At 48.3% G+C, this 21,602-nt stretch overlaps 1 protein-coding gene across 2 annotated transcripts in view; it reads right to left on the bottom strand.

Annotated features, from left to right (window-relative positions):
- Positions 1 to 21,602, bottom strand: part of LOC140132377 (cytochrome P450 2C8-like) — a 66,681-nt gene that overhangs the window by 10,434 nt on the left and 34,645 nt on the right. Inside the window, exons 5-7 of one of the 2 annotated variants that reach the window (XM_072151067.1) lie at positions 11,837 to 11,997; positions 6,737 to 6,865; positions 4,867 to 5,008 (exon numbers count right to left, since the gene is read on the bottom strand). In XM_072151067.1, the coding sequence (XP_072007168.1) occupies positions 4,867 to 5,008; positions 6,737 to 6,865; positions 11,837 to 11,997 (432 nt within the window). Of the gene's footprint in view, positions 1 to 4,866; positions 5,009 to 6,736; positions 6,911 to 11,836; positions 11,998 to 21,602 lie in introns of both variants that reach the window. The other variant, XM_072151066.1, reaches the window with a different exon arrangement.

Here is a 21,602-nt window from a genome sequence, read left to right as displayed (position 1 = left end):
TCAAGATAACTGGTCTGATCTGCTACCATGGACTGAGTTGTCCTATAATTCCCTGGACTCTGGGTCTGCTAGGGCAGCTCCTTTTTTTGTGGTTTACGGACGTATCCCTTATCCTCTGCTTCCTCTGTCCACTCCTTCGGATGCCTCTGTGGTAGAGAAACAGACCCGTCAGTCTCTCCTCCAGGCCACTGACCGCACCAAGACCCAGGCAGATAAGAAGCGTAGGTCTCCTCCTGTCTTCTCTCCGGGTGACAAGGTGTGGTTATACTCCAGATACGTCTGGCTGAAAATCCCCAGTTACAAGTTTGGTCCTCGCTTTCTTGGTCCGTTCGCATCCCGAACTCCTTCCATGTCTCCCTCTTGAAACCTGTTATTTTGAATCGCTTCTCTCAGAAATCTCTTCCTCCTGCTCCTGAGGCTGACTCCACTGATATCTACGAGGTTAAGGAGGTACTGGACATGAAGATATGAGACGTAGAGGTAAGCGGTTCTTCCTTGTAGACTGAGGGGGCCTGAGGAGAGATCCTGGGAGCCTGAAGAAAATATTCTGGCCTGAAATCTCCTCCAAAGATTTCATCAAAACAAGAAGAGGGGCTGGCCAAAGGGGGGGCTTCCGGGTCAGCTGTTCCATGCGTCCCCGCTCCCTAGGGCGGGCTCCCAAAGATTTAAAGGGCCAACGCACCACTGATTGGCGCTGGTCACTTTCGGGTTTGCATTTAAATCGGTGGCTCCCATCTACCCCCGCTGGATTCTTGAGTTATACGCCATAGAGAAAGCTTGCTTGCTGTAGCCATTCCTGTTTCCTGTTCCCACTACGTTGATCTCCTGTTGTGACCCCGGACCTGACCTTGTTTCTGCGTCTCTTCCACCTGCCCTGACTGTCCCCGACCTTGAGCCTGGGACTGAGTTTGTACCTCGACCTTGGCTGCAACTGTGGGCTAGTCACACCTGTGGAACCACGCCGCAGCAAGACCATCCCTCTTTGCGGCGGGCTCTGGTGAAGACCAGATGCCACTTAGATCCCGGTCCCAGGTGTCATCTCCCATGGTGGTCCAGGGGGTGCGCTGACCACAAGCCCTGACACCCCCACCCTGGCGTTACTGTTTCTTGCCTCTGTTGGATGAGCGTAAGGAGCCTTGGACTAGCTCCAGTGACCCTGTTTACCTTTGTCCTGTCTTGTGAGTATGCCTATTCTCCAGAAAGCCCCTTTTCGTCTCTGAAACTTTTTCTGAGATGGCATCGAGCTCCCGCCCAAACACGAATTTGACTGAGAATGGAACACTGCGTAGCCGGGTCCTTAGGCAGATGTCACCAACTCACTGTTTAAGCCAAAGCGCTCTTCGAGTATCATTGGTCTGCACCCCCTCTTTTGCCGAAAACCGTACTCCCTCTGGAAGGCTGTGGTAGATCTTAGCATGGTGTATCTTCTCAGATGAGGGTTTCCAATTTTTTGGGCTACTGAAGTATTGGTGAGGTTTGATTTTAACATAGATGTTTCCCAGACCCTTTCGAGAAGTGAATCTGACTTCTTGTCCATGGTATTGCAAAGTCTTCAAAGGAGAAGTCCGTCTTCTTCACCACCTTTGTAACCTGGACTTCCACCTTGGGACAGGAGTCCCAGAATTTGAATACCGCCTCATCAAAGATTCAAAAGAAAACGCACAGCAGAATTTCAAAACTATTTTACAGATTTAAAAGCAGAAAATAGTAATTTGTCGAATTTGAAGCATAAGGAGTTCTATAAAAATATTTTCAACTTAGCGAAGCAGGATTGAATTTCGGTGTGTTCGTGTGGTGAAGTGCATGTGATCCAATGCACTGGTCCAGCTACCAGGAAAGTATTCCAAAAATAAAAGAATATATATATGGGGTCCAGCTCTCATGAAAATAAACAAATAAAAAGGGTAACCCAGGAAAAGCACGATATGAGTAAGGACTAGAATTTTGTTAAGTTCGAAACCCGTCACCTTTTCCCCCCTACTTTTGTGTCAAAGATTAACCGGCTCCTGAACTTCTTTGAAATCTGAATCCTCTTCTCCGGCTCCTTCCACTCATAAGGGAATCATTTACATACGCGCTGGCGCTTGACTGTAAGGCCCTCAAAATCTTGTCTTCCCTTGGCATAGGGGGGACAACTCTCTAATTGCTTTTAAGAGGCTCTCTAGATCCTCCATCTGGAAGAGATGTCTGGAGTCAGAAACCGGCCCAGGTCATTGGTGTCTTCCATAGAACATCTTTTGAGAAGGTTGTAGTCTGTAAAAAGCAGCAGCCACTGAAGACATCACCTTTTCTTCTATAAATGATTTAAGTTTACCCATAAACACTGATTTTTCTTCCCTCATAATGTTATCTATATGTAATCTTTTGTTATCTTTATGTAAGATTTGCTTTTCTCATGTTTTTCGCCTTTACTAGCTTTCTCAGATTTATCCTCCTTTCCTTTCCCACTAGACCCTTCTTTTTCCTGGGGAAGAAAATTAGATACTAACTTCAGGTTCTAAAGGAAGATACCTTGAATTTACCACACAGCACCACTTAGATGACCGGACTGGTGGAGGTGGTCCAAGTCTCCCTCATCAGCCATCCTACAGTCTGGGACAGCCAGGAACATGGAATCCACATACAGAGACATCAAGTCAACGTGACTACCCCTCAAGATGGTTTAAATCTCCCTTGCACGTGGCACTAAGCAACGTTTCTACCCGCGGCACCATGACGTCCCTTCCAGGATCTGGCACCTGGAAATGTAGTCAGTTTTGTGCCGCATGACCATGCCGGAGCTGTAAGCCATGGGAAAGGCCGGCATCTGGACCTCTCTAGGAACAGGGAGAGCCTAGGCAGACCGAGGACCCGGTCTAGCAAGGAATCTGTCTCAAGGAGACAACCTGACCCCTGGTGAGTGCAGCTCTCCCCACTCCTGGAAGAGAGTGGAACTTCTCTAAGCCTGACCGCTGTAGGGACATGAAGAACACTGGCGGGAGGGAGCCTTTTAACCTCTCTTCTTCCTGTCCCTTCAGAGGTCAAGGGGCATCCTCCCGGTTGGGCTCTCATGGCGGGATGACATGGAAATGAAGAAATACACATTAACATGAGTGGGATCTGTGTGATGCAGGACAATCTACAGCAGTCGGGAGCTCGTTTATCAGTCACTACATCATTTACAACCAAAAATTATAGAAAGAAGTTTTGAAAGAAGTTATCATTTATCTCTACCCATGTTCTGACACGTAGTGGCCACGTAGAAAGATCTCACTTTACAGCCTACAGTCTAATGGCCCTCATTATACAGCATCTGAAATAACTTTAAGTGTGATGTCACTATAAGGGGGTGGGGTTATGTGGAGCGGGATCATGATGTCAGAATGAGAGCTGGTAACATCACCAGAAGGGTAAGAATATTTTAGGCAGTGGTGGTGCTATCATTGTGACAGACGAGGTGTTGAGGTCATTATGCTCTAAGATGGTCTTGGTGACTTCATAGTGAGGGCAGGATTGGCTCATCTTCTGAAGTCACAGGGAGGGATTTTACTGGTGATATCATAATAAGCATCGTCTTGCCTGGTGATGTCATAGTGAGGTCAGGATTGTCTTGTCTGGTGATGTCATAGTGAGGTCAGGATTGTCTTGTCTGGTGATGTCATAGTGAGGTCAGGATTGCCTTGTCTGGTGATGTCATAGTGAGGTCAGGATTGTCTTGTCTGGTGATGTCATAGTGAGGTCAGGATTGTCTTGTCTGGTGATGTCATAGTGAGGTCAGGATTGTCTTGTCTGGTGATGTCATAGTGAGGGCAGGATTGTCTTGTCTGGTGATGTCATAATGAGGTCATAATGAGGTCAGGATTGTCTTGTCTGGTGATGTCATAGTGAGGTCAGGATTGTCTTGTCTGGTGATGTCATAGTGAGGTCAGGATTGTCTTGTCTGGTGATGTCATAGTGAGGTCAGGATTGTCTTGTCTGGTGATGTCATAATGAGGTCATAGTGAGGTCAGGATTGTCTTGTGTGGTTATGTCATAGTGAGGTCAGGATTGTCTTGTGTGGTGATGTCATAGTGAGGCCAGGATTGTCTTGTGTGGTGATGTCATAGTGAGGTCAGGATTGTCTTGTGTGGTGATGTCATAGTGAGGTCAGAATTGTCTTGTGTGGTAAGGTCATAGTGAGGTCAGGATTGTCTTGTGTGGTAAGGTCATAGTGAGGTCAGGATTGTCTTGTCTGGTGATGTCATAGTGAGGTCAGGATTGTCTTGTGTGGTGATGTCACAGTGAGGTCAGGATTGTCTTGTCTGGTGATGTCATAGTGATGTCATAGTGAGGTCAGGATTGTCTTGTCTGGTGATGTCATAGTGAGGTCAGGATTGTCTTGTCTGGTGATGTCATAGTGAGGTCAGGATTGTCTTGTCTGGTGATGTCATAGTGAGGTCAGGATTGTCTTGTCTGGTGATGTCATAGTGAGGTCAGGATTGTCTTGTCTGGTGATGTCATAGTGAGGTCAGGATTGTCTTGTCTAGTGATGTCATAGTGAGGTCAGGATTGTCTTGTCTAGTGATGTCATAGTGAGGTCAGGATTGTCTTGTCTGGTGATGTCATAGTGAGGTCACGATTGTCTTGTCTGGTGATGTCATAGTGAGGTCAGGATTGTCTTGTCTGGTGATGTCATAGTGAGGTCAGGATTGTCTTGTCTGGTGATGTCATAGTGAGGTCAGGATTGTCTTGTCTGGTGATGTCATAGTGAGGTCAGGATTGCCTTGTCTGGTGATGTCATAGTGAGGTCAGGATTGTGTTGTCTGGTGATGTCATAGTGAGGTCAGGATTGTCTTGTCTGGTGATGTCACAGGTACATATCTTCTCATACACCACACACTTCCTTACCCTGCACATCGGGGTAATTGCTGATTAAATTTAGGGCAAAATTCAGAGTGATGCTTGTGGTCTCGATCCCAGTAGGGAGGAGGGCGATGAGGGACATTATGAGGCTGTTCTCACTGAAATTACTTCCTGAGTGCGATTCCTCCTGGGAAAGGAGATTTATATAATGAGATTCTGCATAACACAAAGTAACTACAAATATTAATATCCTCAAATCTACAGTATGATCCAAGTCACTCCCCTATCTGTGTGTGATAGACACCCCCCCACATCCTCATACATCAAGATCACCAGGATGTGACACATTGGGACTCATTTACTTTGGGTCCGCGGATCGCATTTTCGCAGGGTTTCCCGGGTTTTGCGCCGCATTTAACAAGGGATTTTGTCGTACGAGATCGAATTTTGGCGCATCGGCGCCGGCTTGCACACGACAAAAATCAGGGGCGTGGTCGTCAGACAACCCGACGGATTCGGACAACGCGCAAGACTTAACATTTAGAATTGTGTCACAAGACATGCACTTACAAGCATCGGGAAGAAGCAGGTGAACTCCGGGGGACCTCGGCGCGGAAGCGACGGATGCAGGAACTCGAGCGCACGATCTTCATGAATTGCGCCGGACTTCATCTTTGTCGGACCATCTGAATCGGGGATTGCGACAGGAACAGGTAAGTAAATTTGCCCCATTATTGTATCCTGACCCTGTGTATATCCTGTGACTGATAGACCATAGGTTATATACAATAACAACAGTTATGACTACCTATCACACATAATATACAGGCAGAGGCATAACCCCCAGCAATCCCGGATCTAAGGGGACAGTCCCGATCCTTTGGATGGCGACAGAGATGATTATGCAATGTCCTCCTACCTGGGCCTGACCTTTTGGTTTGGGGGCAGCTGCATTTCCCTGGTATTTGAGTGGCTGTCTTAACGTGGCCAAGTGCTATATGTGTCACAGTTAACTTGGACCAGAAAAACAGGTCTCATCCATGCCAGGCAGAACCAGCAAAGAAAATGAATACAAGAAGAGGGGCTGCAAATAAGATGGATGATTCCCCCCCAGGGCACACGCAATGTACATGTGGTGAAGTGATTCCATGAGGAGATGGTAGAGGGGAGGCCCATGATGTTAGTGGCAGCCAGGGATCACAATGGGGACACAAGTTAGGAACATCCATCTCACAGTCTGATTGTTCCAAGACTTCAACACAGCAACAATAACAGGCTGAGGTAGTAAGTCCCTGCCAGGTCCGAGGTAGCTGGTGGTTGGATGCAGTCTGGTTTAGGTCACAGCCCAGGTCCATTGGTTTAGGACTGGAGAAGGAGTTTGGCTGCTTTGGCAGCAGTTAAGAGTGGAGGCAGAGCTACAGGCCTGATGGAGGGTAAAACCTCGCAGGGGAGAAAGCTGTTCTGTAGCAAGCCCAGGCTTAGACTGACAAAAAAGGATAAGACTCGGAGAAGTCTCTGGAACTTCAGCCAGAGAGAGTATTAATAAACTTCCACTCTGGGAGGAGTTCCAGGCATCCAACTGATAGCAGAGCTCGGCTCCGATCAGGATTAGCATTGAAATACAATTTAATATTTACATTAAAAATATAAGAAATATATTTTGTTGATAAAAGATCACCTAAACTATAGAACAGAGACAGCTGTACTCTACTCAAGTAGTGGGGTCACATAAGGTGTAAAGTTTTGTAATGACTCTGACCAGCGGGCCATTACAATTACAGTGATAAATGCAGAGATGAAATCGTAGACAGAGGAGGGGGCGGGGCTCTGACTACCTGTCATACATGATATACAGGCATTCGTAGCTTTTACTACACAACATTTAGAAAGTCTTTCTACTCCTCTATGTCTGTACCTCTTTTATCTTTATCAAGAAGTAGTCAATGAAGTGTCGGGGTGCATTGGGGTTCAGGCTCCTTTTGTGGTTATCAATGTATATTTTGGTAAACGCTGCAAGTTCACAAACTTCCTTGGAGATTTTCTCCTTGAAAATCGGGACATTCAGGAGAAGTGGGAAAGTATTACCGAGCTGCGGGAAGAGAAACTGGTGAAAGACTCACAAAATATCGGAGACTTAGTGTATGAAGACGCTGCCTTATGCCTCAAGTGTCAGCGTGTCCCTGTCCTGTCCCCCCAAGTGTCAGCGTGTCCCTGTCCTGCACCCCAAGTGTCAGCGTGTCCCTGTCCTGTCACCCCAAGTGTCAGCGTGTCCCTGTCCTGCACCCCCAAGTGTCAGCGCGTCCCTGTCCTGTCCCCCAAGTGTCAGCGTGTCCCTGTCCTGTCACCCCAAGTGTCAGCGTGTCCCTGTCCTGTCCCCCAAGTGTCAGCGTGTCCCTGTCCTGTCCCCCAAGTCTCAGCGTGTCCTGTCCCCCCAAGTGTCAGCGTGTCCCTGTCCTGTCCCTTCAAGTGTCAGCGTGTCCCTGTCCTGTACCCCAAGTGTCAGCGTGTCCCTGTCCTGTCCCCCCAAGTGTCACCGCTGTTCCCCCTGTCCTGTCCCCCAAGTGACAGCGTGTCCCTGTCCTGTCCCCCAAGTGTCAGCGTGTCCCTGTCCTGTCCCCCAAGTGTCAGCGTGTCCCTGTCCTGTCCCCCAAGTGTCAGCGCGTCCCTGTCCTGTCCCCCAAGTGTCAGCGCGTCCCGGTCCTGTCCCCCAAGTGTCAGCGTGTCCCTGTCCTGTCCCCCAAGTGTCAGCGTGTCCCTGTCCTGTCCCCCCAAGTGTTAGCGTGTCCCTGTCCTGTCCCCCAAGTGTCAGCGTGTCCCTGTCCCCCAAGTGTCAGCGTGTCCCTGTCCTGTCCCCCCAAGTATCAGCGTGTCCCTGTCCTGTCCCCCAAGTGTCACCGCATCCCTGTCCTGTCCCCCAAGTGACAGCGTGTCCCTGTGTTGTCCCCCCAAGTGACAGCGTGTCCCTGTCCTGTCCCCCAAGTGTCACCGCATCCCTGTCCTGTCCCCCAAGTGTCAGCGTGTCCCTGTCCTGTCCCCCAAGTGTCAGTGTGTCCCTGTCCTGTCCCCCCAAGTGTCAGCGTGTCCCTGTCCTGTCCCCCAAGTGTCAGCGTGTCCCTGTCCTGCACCCCCAAGTGTCAGCGTGTCCCTGTCCTGTCCCCCAAGTGTCAGCGTGTCCCTGTCCTGTCCCCCAAGTGTCAGCGTGTCCCTGTCCTGTCCCCCAAGTGTCAGCGTGTCCCTGTCCTGTCCCCCAAGTGTCAGCGTGTCCCTGTCCTGTCCCCCCAAGTGTCAGCGTGTCCCTGTCCTGTCCCACCAAGTGTCAGCGTGTCCCTGTCCCCCCAAGTGTCAGCCTGTCCCTGTCCTGTCCCCCCAAGTGTCAGTGTGTCCCTGTCCTGTCCCACCAAGTGTCAGCGTGTCCCTGTCCTGTCCCCCCAAGTGTCAGCGTGTCCCTGTGTTGTCCCCCCTAGTGTCAGCGTGTCCCTCTCCTGTCCCCCCAAGTGTCAGCGTGTCCCTCTCCTGTCCCCCCAAGTGTCAGCGTGTCCCTTTCCTGTCCCCCAAGTGTCAGCGTGTCCCTGTCCTGTCCCCCAAGTGTCAGTGTGTCCCTGTCCTGTCCCCCCAAGTGTCAGCGTGTCCCTGTCCTGTCCCCCCAAGTGTCAACGTGTCCCTGTCCTGTCCCCCCAAGTGTCACCGTGTCCCTGTGTTGTCCCCCCAAGTGTCACTGTGTCCCTGTGTTGTCCCCCCAAGTGTCACTGTGTCCCTGTGTTGTCCCCCCAGGTGTCACCGTGTCCCTGTGTTGTCCCCCCAAGTGTCAGCGTGTCCCTGTGTTGTCCCCCCAAGTGTCAGCGTGTCCCTGTGTTGTCCCCCCAAGTGTCAGTGTGTCCCTGTCCTGTCCCCCAAGTGTAAGCGTGTCCCTGTCCTGTCCCCCCAAGTGTCACCGTGTCCCTGTGTTGTCCCCCCAAGTGTCAGCGTGTCCCTGTCCTGTCCCCCCAAGTGTCAACGTGTCCCTGTCCTGTCCCCCCAAGTGTCAGCGTGTCCCTGTCCTGTCCCCACAAGTGTCAGCGCGTCCCTGTCCTGTCCCCCCAAGTGTCACCGTGTCCCTGTCCTGTCCCCCCAAGTGTCAGCGTGTCCCTGTCCTGTCCCCCAAGTGTCAGCGTGTCCCTGTCCTGTCCCCCAAGTGTCAGCGTGTCCCTGTCCTGTCCCCCCAAGTGTCATTGTGTCCCTGTCCTGTCCCCCCAAGTGTAAGTGTGTCCCTGTCCCCCAAGTGTCATTGTGTCCCTGTCCTGTCCCCCCAAGTGTAAGTGTGTCCCTGTGTTGTCCCCCCAAGTATCAGCGTGTCCCTGTCCTGTCCCCCAAGTGTCAGCGTGTCCCTGTCCTGTCCCCCCAAGTGTCAGTGTGTCCCTGTCCTGTCCCCCCAAGTGTCAGCGTGTCCCTGTCCTGTCCCCCAAGTGTCAGCATGTCCCTGTGTTGTCCCCCCAAGTGTCACCGTGTCCCTGTCCCCCAAGTGTCAGCGTGTCCCTGTCCTGTCCCCCCAAGTGTCACCGTGTCCCTGTCCCCCAAGTGTCAGCGTGTCCCTGTGTTGTCCCCCCAAGTGTCACCGTGTCCCTGTCTTGTCCCCCAAGTGTCAGCGTGTCCCTGTCCTGTCCCCCCAAGTGTCACCATGTCCCTGTCCTGTCCCTCAAGTGTCAGCGTGTCCCTGTCCTGTCCCCCAAGTGTCAGCGTGTCCCTGTCCTGTCCCCCCAAGTGTCAGCGTGTCCCTGTCCTGTCCCCCCAAGTGTCAGCGTGTCCCTGTCCTGTCCCCAAGTATCAGCGTGTCCCTGTCCTGTCCCCCCAAGTGTCAGCGTGTCCCTGTCCTGTCCCCCCAAGTGTCAGCGTGTCCCTGTCCTGTCCCCCAAGTGTCAGCGTGTCCCTGTCCTGTCCCCCCAAGTGTCACCTTGTCCCTGTCCTGTCCCCCCAAGTGTCAGCGTGTCCCTGTCCTGTACCCCAAGTGTCAGCGTGTCCCTGTCCTGTCCCCCCAAGTGTCAGCGTGTCCCTGTCCCGTCCCGCAAGTGTCAGCGTGTCCCTGTCCTGTCCCCCCAAGTGTCAGCGTGTCCCTGTCCTGTCCCCCAAGTGTCAGCGTGTCCCTGTCCTGTCCCCCAAGTGTCAGAGTGTCCCTGTCCTGTCCCCCCAAGTGTCAGCGTGTCCCTGTCCTGTCCCCCCAAGTGTCAGCGTGTCCCTGTCCTGTCCCCAAGTGTCAGCGTGTCTCGGTCCTGTTCCCCCAAGTGTCAGCGTGTCCCTGTCCTGTCCCCCAAGTGTCAGCGTGTCCCTGTCCTGTCCCCAAGTGTCAGCGTGTCCCTGTCCTGTCCCCCCAAGTGTCAGCGTGTCCCAGTCCTGTCCCCCCAAGTGTCAGCGTGTCCCTGTCCCCCAAGTGTCAGAGTGTCCCTGTCCTGTCCCCCCAAGTGTCAGCGCGTCCCTGTCCTGTCCCCCAAGTGTCAGCGTGTCCCTATCCTGTCCCCCAAGTGTCAGCGTGTCCCTGTCCTGTCCCCCCAAGTGTCAGTGTGTCCCTATCCTGTCCCCCAAGTGTCAGCGTGTCCCTGTCCTGTCCCCCCAAGTGTCAGCGTGTCCCTGTGTTGTCTCCCCAAGTGTCAGCGTGTCCTGTCCTGTCCCCCAAGTGTCAGCGTGTCCCTGTGTTGTCTCCCCAAGTGTCAGCGTGTCCCTGTCCTGTCCCCATAGTGTCAGCGTGTCCCTGTCCTGTCCCCCCAAGTGTCAGCGTGTCCCTGTCCTGTCCCCCAAGTGTCAGCGTGTCCCTGTGTTGTCTCCCCAAGTGTCAGCGTGTCCCTGTCCTGTCCCCATAGTGTCAGTGTGTCCCTGTCCTGTCCCCCCAAGTGTCAGCGTGTCCCTGTCCTGTCCCCCAAGTGTCAGCGTGTCCCTGTCCTGTCCCCCAAGTGTCAGCATGTCCCTGTGTTGTCTCCCCAAGTGTCAGCGTGTCCCTGTCATGTCCCCCAAGTGTCAGCGTGTCCCTGTCCTGTCCCCCCAAGTGTCAGCGTGTTCCTGCCCTGTCCCCCAAGTGTCAGCGTGGCCCTGTCCTGTCCCCCAAGTGTCAGCGTGTCCCTGCCCTGTCCCCCAAGTGTCAGCGTGGCCCTGTCCTGTCCCCCAAGTGTCAGCGTGGCCCTGTCCTGTCCCCCAAGTGTCAGCGTGTCCCTGTCCCCCAAGTGTCAGAGTGTCCCTGTCCTGTCCCCCAAGTGTCAGCATGTCCCGGTCCCCCAAGTGTCAGCATGTCCCTGTCCTGTCCCCCCAAGTGTCAGCGTGTCCCTGTCCTGTCCCCCCAAGTGTCAGCGTGGGAATCTCTAAGGTCCTCCCGTCTGCTGCTTCTATGTTTATGGTATCCGCTACTGGGCTCCGTGGTGTGTATATGGTGTATAGACTATATGTATGTGTATATATGGTGTGTATATGGTGTATAGACTATATGTATGTGTATATATGGTGTGTATATGGTGTATAGACTATATGTTTGTATATATATGGTGTGTATATGGTGTATAGACTATATGTATGTATATATATGGTGTGTATATGGTGTATAGACTATATGTATGTGTATATATGGTGTGTATATGGTGTATAGACTATATGTATGTATATATATGGTGTACAGACTATATGTATGTATATATGGTGTGTATATGGTGTATAGACTATATGTATGTGTATATATGGTGTGTATATGGTGTATAGACTATATGTATGTATATATATGGTGTGTATATGGTGTATAGACTATATGTATGTGTATATATGGTGCGTATATTATGTATGGGTTTATATGATGCATATGATACACTGTATGTATAATTATATGTATATCAGTGTATGAGTGTAGATCTGTATATAGATGTCCGTTTATATCAGTGTATGGATGTATATTTTGTATGATTTGTGTTAGGGTGTAATGGGGCGCAGCCGCTCCTAGTTACCCCCCTGCCCTGGATAATGAGGCGTGGTCCCAGGTGGGACCTTCCATTATTGGGGGGTCCTGTACCTCGTATAGGTAGGAGTGTGTTTTCATGCTGAACCTCCTTGAAGTTTCGAACAGCTCCTGTAACTTTGGGTCGTTGTAGTTGAAACGCTCCCCTAGGAGAGCGCAGCTCATGATGTTCCCCACCGCGTAGCCCAGGACCTCCATGGGGTTAAATGGTTTTCCTACAATAACAAAAGTAATTGTTATTTTATCCATTTCATGGAGATACAAGGGGAGGTGGAGGAGGCTGGAGGTGCAGGGTCCTGGTAACTGGAGACCAGATAAGAGGCAGTTGTGGTGTGGGGGGTATATATGATATATGGGGGCACAGTGTGGTCAGTTGTGGTGTGAGGGGTATATATGATATATGGGGGCACAGTGTGGTCAGTTGTGGTGTGAGGGGTATATATGATATATGTGGGGGTACAGTGTGGTCAGTTGTGGTGTGAGGGGTATATATGATATATGTGGGGACACAGTGTGGTCATTTGTGGTGTGAGGGGTATATATGATATATGTGGGGTACAGTGTGGTCAGTTGTGGTGTGAGGGGTATATATGATATATGTGGGGGCACAGTGTGGTCAGTTGTGGTGTGAGGAGTATATATGATATATGTGGGCACAGTGTGGTCAGTTGTGGTGTGAGGGGTATATATGATATATGTGGGGGTACAGTGTGGTCAGTTGTGGTGTGAGGGGTATATATGATATATGTGGGCACAGTGTGGTCAGTTGTGGTGTGAGGGGTATATATGATATATGTGGGGGTACAGTGTGGTCAGTTGTGGTGTGAGGGGTATATATGATATATGTGGAGGCACAGTGTGGTCAGTTGTGGTGTGAGGGGTATATATGATATATATGGGGGCACAGTGTGGTCAGTTGTGGTGTGAGGGTTATATATGATATATATGGGGGCACACTGTGGTCAGTTGTGGTGTGAGGGGTATATATGATATATATGGGAGCACAGTGTGGTCAGTTGTGGTGTGAGGGATATATATGATATATGTGGGGGCATAGTGTGGTCAGTTGTGGTGTGAGGGGTATAAATGATATATGTGGGGGCACAGTGTGGTCAGTTGTGGTGTGAGAGGTAATATGATATATGTGAGGGGCACAGTGTGGTCAGTTGTGGTATGAGGGGTATATATGATATATGTGGATGCATAGTGTGGACAGTTGTGGTGTGAGGGGTATATATGATATATGTGGGGGCACAGTGAGGTCAGTTGTGGTGTGAGGGGTATATATGATATATGTGGGGGTACAGTGTGGTCAGTTGTGGTGGGGGATTTTTAGGATATATGTGAGGGGCACAGTGTGGTCAGTTGTGGTGTGAGGGGTATATATGATATATGTGAGGGCACAGTGTGGTCAGTTATGGTGTGAGGGGTATATATGATATATGTGGGGGCACAGTGTGGTCAGTTGTGGTGTGAGGGGTATATTTGATATATGTGGGGGCACAGTGTGGTCAGTTGTGGTGTGTGGGGTATATATGATATATGTGGGGGCACATTGTGGTCAGTTGTGGTGTGAGGGGTATATATGTGGGGGCACAGTGTGGTCAGTTATGGTGTGTGGGGTATATATGATATATGTGGGCACAGTGTGGTCGGTTGTGGTGTGAGGGTATATATGATGTATTTGAGGGCACATTGTGGTCAGTTGTGGTGTGAGGGGTATATATGATATATGTCGGGGCACAGTGTGGTCAGTTGTGGTGTGAGGGGTATATATGATATATGTGGGGGCACAGTGTGGTCAGTTGTGGTGTGAGGGGTATATATGATATATGTGGGGGCACAGTGTGGTCAGTTGTGGTGTGAGGGGTATATATGATATATGTGGGGTACAGTGTGGTCAGTTGTGGTGTGAGGGGTATATATGATATATGTGGGCACAGTGTGGTCAGTTGTGGTGTGAGGGGTATATATGATATATGTGGGCACAGTGTGGTCAGTTGTGGTGTGAGAGGTATATATGATGCATGTGGGGGCACAGTGTGGTCAGTTGTGTGAGGGTTATATATGATATATGTGGGGGCACAGTGTTGTCAGTTGTGGTGTGACGGTTATATATGATATATGTGAGGAGCATATTGTGATCAGTTGTGGTATGAGGGGTATATATAATATATGTGGGGGCACAGTGTGGTCAGTTGTGGTGTGAGGGTATATATGATATATGTGGGGGCACAGTGTGGTCAGTTGTGGTGTGTGGGGTATATATGATATATGTGGGGGTACAGTGTGGTCAGTTGTAGCGTGAGGGGCATATATGATATATGTGGGGGTACAGTGTGGTCAGTTGTGGTGGGGTTTTTTTAGGATATATGTGAGGGGCACAGTGTGGTCAGTTGTGTGTGGGGTATATATAATATATGTGGGGGCATAGTGTGGTCAGTTGTGGTGTGAGGGCTATATATGATATAGGTGGGGGTACAGTATGGTCAGTTGTGGTGGGGGTTTTTTAGGATACATATGAGGGGCATTGTGTGGTCAGTTGTGGTATGAGGGGTGTATTTGAGATATGTGGGTGCATAGTGTGGTCAGTTGTGGTGTGAGGAGTGTATGTGATATATGTGGGGTACAGTGTGATCAGTTGTGGTGTGAGGGGTATATATATGATATATGTGGGGGTACAGTGTGATCAGCTGTGGTGTGAGGGGTATATATGATATATGTGGGGGGTACAGTGTAGTCAGTTGTGATGTGAGGGGTATATATGCTATATGTTGAGGCACAGTGTGGTCATTTGTGGTGTGAGGGGTAAATATGATATATGTGAGGGGCACAGTGTGGTCAGTTGTGGTGTGAGTGGTATATATATGATATATGTGGGAGTACAGTGTGGTCAGTTGTGGTGTGAGTGGTATATATGATACATGTGGGGGCACAGTGTTGTCAGTTGTGATGTGAGGGGTATATATGATATATGTGGGGGCACAGTGTGGTCAGTTGTGGTGTGTGGGGTATATATGATATATGTGGGGGCACATTGTGGTCAGTTGTGGTGTGAAGGGTATATATGATATATGTGGGGACACAGTGTGGTCAGTTGTGGTGTGAGGGGTATATATGATATATGTGGGGACACAGTGTGATCAGTTGTGGTGTGAGGGTATATATGATGTATTTGAGGGCACAGTGTGGTCAGTTGTGGTGTGAGGGGTATATATGATATATGTGGGGTACAGTGTGGTCAGTTGTGGTGTGAGGGGTATATATGATATATGTGGGCACAGTGTGGTCAGTTGTGGTGTGAGGGGTATATATGATATATGTGGGGGCACAGTGTGGTCAGTTGTGGTGTGAGGGGTATATATGATATATGAGGGGGCAAAGTATGGTCAGTTGTGGTGTGTGGGGTATATATGATATATGTGGGGTACAGTGTGGTCAGTTGTGGTGTGAGGGGTATATATGATATATGTGGGCACAGTGTGGTCAGTTGTGGTGTGAGGGGTATATATGATATATGTGGGGGCACAGTGTGGTCAGTTGTGGTGTGAGGGGTATATATGATATATGTGTGCACAGTGTGGTCAGTTGTGGTGTGAGGGGTATATATGATGCATGTGGAGGCACAGTGTGGTCAGTTGTGTGAGGGTTATATATGATATATGTGGGGGCACAGTGTGGTTAGTTGTGGTGTGACGGTTATATATGATATATGTGAGGAGCATATTGTGATCAGTTGTGGTATGAGGGGTATATATGATATATGTGGGGGCACAGTGTGGTCAGTTGTGGTGTAAGGGTATATATGATATATGTGGGGGCACAGTGTGGTCAGTTGTGGTGTGTGGGGTATATATGATATATGTGGGGGTACAGTGTGGTCAGTTGTAGCGTGAGAGGTATATATGATATATGTGGGGGTACAGTGTGGTCAGTTGTGGTGGGGGTTTTTTAGGATATATGTGAGGGGCGCAGTGTGGTCAGTTGTGTGTGGGGTATATATAATATATGTGGGGGCATAGTGTGGTCAGTTGTGGTGTGAGGGGTATATATAATATATGTGGGGGTACAGTGTGGTCAGTTGTAGCGTGAGGGCTATATATGATATATGTGGGGGTACAGTATGGTCAGTTGTGATGTGAGGGGTATATATGATATATGTGGGGGCACAGTGTGGTCAGTTGTGGTGTGTGGGGTATATATGATATATGTGGGGGCACATTGTGGTCAGTTGTGGTGTGAAGGGTATATATGATATATGTGGGGACACAGTGTGGTCAGTTGTGGTGTGAGGGGTATATATGATATATGTGGGGACACAGTGTGATCAGTTGTGGTGTGAGGGTATATATGATGTATTTGAGGGCACAGTGTGGTCAGTTGTGGTGTGAGGGGTATATATGATATATGTGGGGGCACAGTGTGGTCAGTTGTGGTGTGAGGGGTATATATGATATATGTGGGGGCACAGTGTGGTCAGTTGCGGTGTGAGGGGTATATATGATATATGTGGGCACAGTGTGGTCAGTTGTGGTGTGAGGGGTATATATGATATATGTGGGGGCACAGTGTGGTCAGTTGTGGTGTGAGGGGTATATATGATATATGAGGGGGCAAAGTATGGTCAGTTGTGGTGTGTGGGGCATATATGATATATGTGGGGTACAGTGTGGTCAGTTGTGGTGTGAGGGGTATATATGATATATGTGGGCACAGTGTGGTCAGTTGTGGTGTGAGGGGTATATATGATATATGTGGGGGCACAGAGTGGTCAGTTGTGGTGTGAGGGGTATATATGATATATGTGTGCACAGTGTGGTCAGTTGTGGTGTGAGGGGTATATATGATGCATGTGGGGGCACAGTGTGGTCAGTTGTGTGAGGGTTATATATGATATATGTGGGGGCACAGTGTGGTTAGTTGTGGTGTGACGGTTATATATGATATATGTAAGGAGCATATTGTGATCAGTTGTGGTATGAGGGGTATATATGATATATGTGGGGGCACAGTGTGGTCAGTTGTGGTGTAAGGGTATATATGATATATGTGGGGGCACAGTGTGGTCAGTTGTGGTGTGTGGGGTATATATGATATATGTGGGGGTACAGTGTGGTCAGTTGTAGCGTGAGAGGTATATATGATATATGTGGGGGTACAGTGTGGTCAGTTGTGGTGGGGGTTTTTTAGGATATATGTGAGGGGCGCAGTGTGGTCAGTTGTGTGTGGGGTATATATAATATATGTGGGGGCATAGTGTGGTCAGTTGTGGTGTGAGGGGTATATATAATATATGTGGGGGTACAGTGTGGTCAGTTGTAGCGTGAGGGCTATATATGATATATGTGGGGGTACAGTATGGTCAGTTGTGGTGGGGGTTTTTTAGGATATATGTGAGGGGAACAGTGTGGTCAGTTGTGGTATGAGGGGTATATATGATATATGTGGGGGCACAGTGTGGTCAGTTGTGGTGGGGGTTTTTTAGGATATATGTGAGGGGCACAGTGTGGTCAGTTGTGGTATGAGGAGTGTATGTGATATATGTGGGGTACAGTGTGGTCAGTTGTGGTGTGAGGGGTATATATGATATATATGGGGGCACAGTGTGGTCAGTTGTGGTGTGAGGGGTATAGATGATGCATGTGGGTGCACAGTGTGGTCAGTTGTGGTATGAGGGGTATATATGATATATGTGAGGGCACAGTGTGGTCAGTTGTGGTGGGGGTTTTTTAGGATATATGTGAGGGGCACAGTGTGGTCAGTTGTGGTATGAGGAGTGTATGTGATATATGTGGGGTACAGTGTGATCAGTTGTGGTGTGAGGGGTATATATGATATATGTGGGGGTACAGTGTGATCAGCTGTGGTGTGAGGGGTATATATGATATATGTGGGGGGTACAGTGTAGTCAGTTGTGATGTGAGGGGTAAATATGATATATGTGGGGGCACAGTGTGGTCAGGTGTGGTGTGAGGGGTATATATGATATATGTTGAGGCACAGTGTGGTCAATTGTGGTGTGAGGGGTATATATGATATATGTGGGAGCACAGTGAGGTCAGTTGTGGTGTGAGGGGTATATATGATATATGTGGGAGTACAGTGTGGTCAGTTGTGGTGTGAGGGGTATATACGATATATGTGGGGGTACAGTGTGGTTAGTTGTGGTGTGAGTGGTATATATGATATATGTGGGGGCACAGTGTGGTCAGTTGTTGTGTGAGGGGTATATATGATATATGTGGGGGGCACAGTGTGGTCAGTTGTGGTGTGAGGGGTATATATGATATATGTGGGGGCACAGTGTGGCCAGTTGTGGTGTGAGGGTTATATATGATATATGTGGGGGCACAGTGTGGACAGTTGTGGTGTGAGGGGTATATATGATATATGTGGGGGCACAGTGTGGTCAGTTGTGGTGTGAGGGGTATATATGATATATGTGGGGGCACAGTGTTGTCAGTTGTGATGTGAGGGGTATATATGATATATGTGGGGGCACAGTGTGGTCAGTTGTGGTGTGAGGGGTATATATGATATATGTGGGGGCACATTGTGGTCAGTTGTGGTGTGAAGGGTATATATGATATATGTGGGGTCACAGTGTGGTCAGTTGTGGTGTGAGGGGTATATATGATATATGTGGGGACACAGTGTGGTCAGTTGTGGTGTGAGGGTATATATGATGTATTTGAGGGCACAGTGTGGTCAGTTGTGGTGTGAGGGGTATATATGATATATGTGGGGTACAGTGTGGTCAGTTGTGGTGTGAGGGGTATATATGATATATGTGGGCACAGTGTGGTCAGTTGTGGTGTGAGGGGTATATATGATATATGTGGGGGCACAGTGTGGTCAGTTGTGGTGTGAGGGGTATATATGATATATGAGGGGGCAAAGTATGGTCAGTTGTGGTGTGTGGGGTATATATGATATATGTGGGGTACAGTGTGGTCAGTTGTGGTGTGAGGGGTATATATGATGTATGTGGGGGCACAGTGTGCTCAGTTATGGTGTGTGGGGTATATATGATATATGTGGGCACAGTGTGGTCAGTTGTGGTGTGAGGGGTATATATGATATATGTGGGGGCACAGTGTGGTCAGTTATGGTGTGTGGGGTATATATGATATAAGTGGGGGTACAGTGTGGTCTGTTGTGGTGTGAGGGGTATACATGATATATGTTGGGGGCACAGTGTGGTCACTTGTGGTGTGAGGATATATATGATAGATGGGGGTACAGTGTGGTCAGTTGTGGTGTGAGGGGGTATATATATAATGTATGTGGGGGCACAGTGTGGTCAGTTGTGGTGTGAGGGGTATATATGATATATGGGGGGTACAGTGTGGACAGTTGTGGTGTGAGGGTTATATGATATATGTGGGGGCACAGTGTGGTCAGTTGTGGTGTGAGGGGTATATATGATATATGTGGGGGCACAGTGTGGTCAGTTGTGGTGTGAGGGGTATATATGATATATGTGGGGGTACAGTGTGGTCAGTTGTGGTGTGAGGGTTATATGATATATGTGGGGGCACAGTGTGGTCAGTTGTGGTGTGAGGGGTATATATGATATATGTGGGGGCACAGTGTGGTCAGTTGTGGTGTGAGGGATATATATGATATATGTGGGGGCACAGTGTGGACAGTTGTGGTGTGAGGGGTATATATGATATATGGGGGGTACAGTGTGGACAGTTGTGGTGTGAGGGTTATATGATATATGTGGGGGCACAGTGTGGTCAGTTGTGGTGTGAGGGGTATATATGATATATGTGGGGGCACAGTGTGGTCAGTTGTGGTGTGAGGGGTATATATGATATATGTGGGGGCACAGTGTGGTCAGTTGTGATGTGAGGGTTATATGATATATGTGGGGGCACAGTGTGGTCAGTTGTGGTGTGAGGGGTATATACGATATGTGTGGGGGCACAGTGTGGTCAGTTGTGGTGTGAGGGGTATATATGAGGAAGAGAGGAAAAAATTGTGAGGGATTTGTCTAGAGCCAGGCGCCAAAAGTATGCACAAAATGGGGGAGAGAGATAATGGAGTGGAGTTGCAGCGTCAGACCCCGGGGCTGGATGTGTATCCAGATGTGTTGTGTAGAAATAGAGAAAAAACGGGGTCAAAGAGTTAGACGCGCTACATCCGAGGTGTATTATTGATTATTTTTATTGGAAATGTGACTACGCGTTTTAACGCCGTAATGGCGTCTTCATCAGGTCAAACACTGTGGGGTTGCATAGTAAAGAACATAAAATATCATAGTTAGTAGTTAATAGTTACTAGGTTAGTAAACATAAACATAGACATAAACATAAAATGCGAATTTAAAACACAAAATGAATGTAAAAGGGTTAAAACAAGAGTTAAAGCCAGGGTTAGGATGAAGGAGGTGTGTATGTGTAAAATGTAAAATGTAAACCGGGAGTCTAGTTTGAGATTGGGCAGGTATTTGGTCAAATAGTTCGTTAGTAAAGAGCATAATGGTAATAGTAGTAAATATAAATATATGAACAAATAGATAAATATATGAGATAGATGAGCTAAAGAAGGGTAAATTAAATGGTTGGTGATGAATGAATAGGTGAACATATGGATATATATATATATATATAGATAGGTATATGGTAATATAATCGGTGTGTATAGAGGAAAATACCTGCAGTGAGTCCTGCGGTGTCTTAAGGCAAATGCTGTGCTGCCTAAAGGTCCAATTCTGAGGAATGTAATGCAGAATGAGATCGGGGTGAAAAATGATAGCGGTGGGGTCAGATGGAGGATAGAGCTAAGAGCTTACTTACCGCTGCGTTCAGTGTGGCGGGGAAGAGGGCTGCGTGCTGTCACCGGCGCGGGATGGACTGAATACGCCCCGGGAAGACACGCGGTTTTTTATTGATTGGTAGGCGGCTGGATCAGGGAGATGTAGGGGCAATGCGCCTGCGCGGGTTACGGAGCGGAGATGTGAAATGGGTACGAGGTGAGTACATGCCGGTGGGGTGATGAGATTGTGTGGTTACAGATTCTGTAATGAAATCGTGTGTGTAATGGGTACTGAATGTGTGTGTATAAATGAGGATGAAATGGAGATGGGATGGGGTTAAATTAAATGGAGATGTGAGAAAAGTTATTATTGGGGATTGATAGAAATGAAGAAATAATAATAAATGAAGATAGGATAAATAGATGAGAGTCTTGGCAGACTTGGGTGTATGAGTGGATGAGCATAAATGGATAAATGGATATAATATAGGCTACATGAGTGGATTAATTAACCAAAAATTAAATACAGAGTTAAATGCATAGATGGATAATTAAGTAAATAAATAAATATATAAATAAATATACATAAAAACATATATATATATATATAAACATGTAAATATATAAATATAAACAATTGGATGGTTGGTTAGATAAATAATTAGATAGTTAAGTACAGGATACAAGAGTGGACAAAGTAATAAATTGAATTAGTATAATGGAGGCATTAAAAATGACAAAAATGAGCCGAGACAATACAGATAGTTCTTAATAAAGATTAAAAATTAGAAATTAGATTAAAAAGTCATTGTTCGTTGGTTAATTAATTAGTTGATTGATTAGAGTCTTGTTAGGGGGTAGTCAGAGGAGGTCCGTAGTGGAATCCAGAGGAAGGGGAGGTGTGAATATGGGGTTAGAATGATGTTTCCATCTATGCATTTAACTCTGTATTTAATTTTTGGTTAATTAATCCACTCATGTAGCCTATATTATATCCATTTATCCATTTATGCTCATCCACTCATACACCCAAGTCTGCCAAGACTCTCATCTA

Source organism: Engystomops pustulosus, chromosome 5 (assembly GCF_040894005.1).
Source record: "Engystomops pustulosus chromosome 5, aEngPut4.maternal, whole genome shotgun sequence".
Lineage (NCBI taxonomy): Eukaryota > Metazoa > Chordata > Amphibia > Anura > Leptodactylidae > Engystomops > Engystomops pustulosus.
This window is presented reverse-complemented; position numbering and strand designations above follow the sequence as displayed.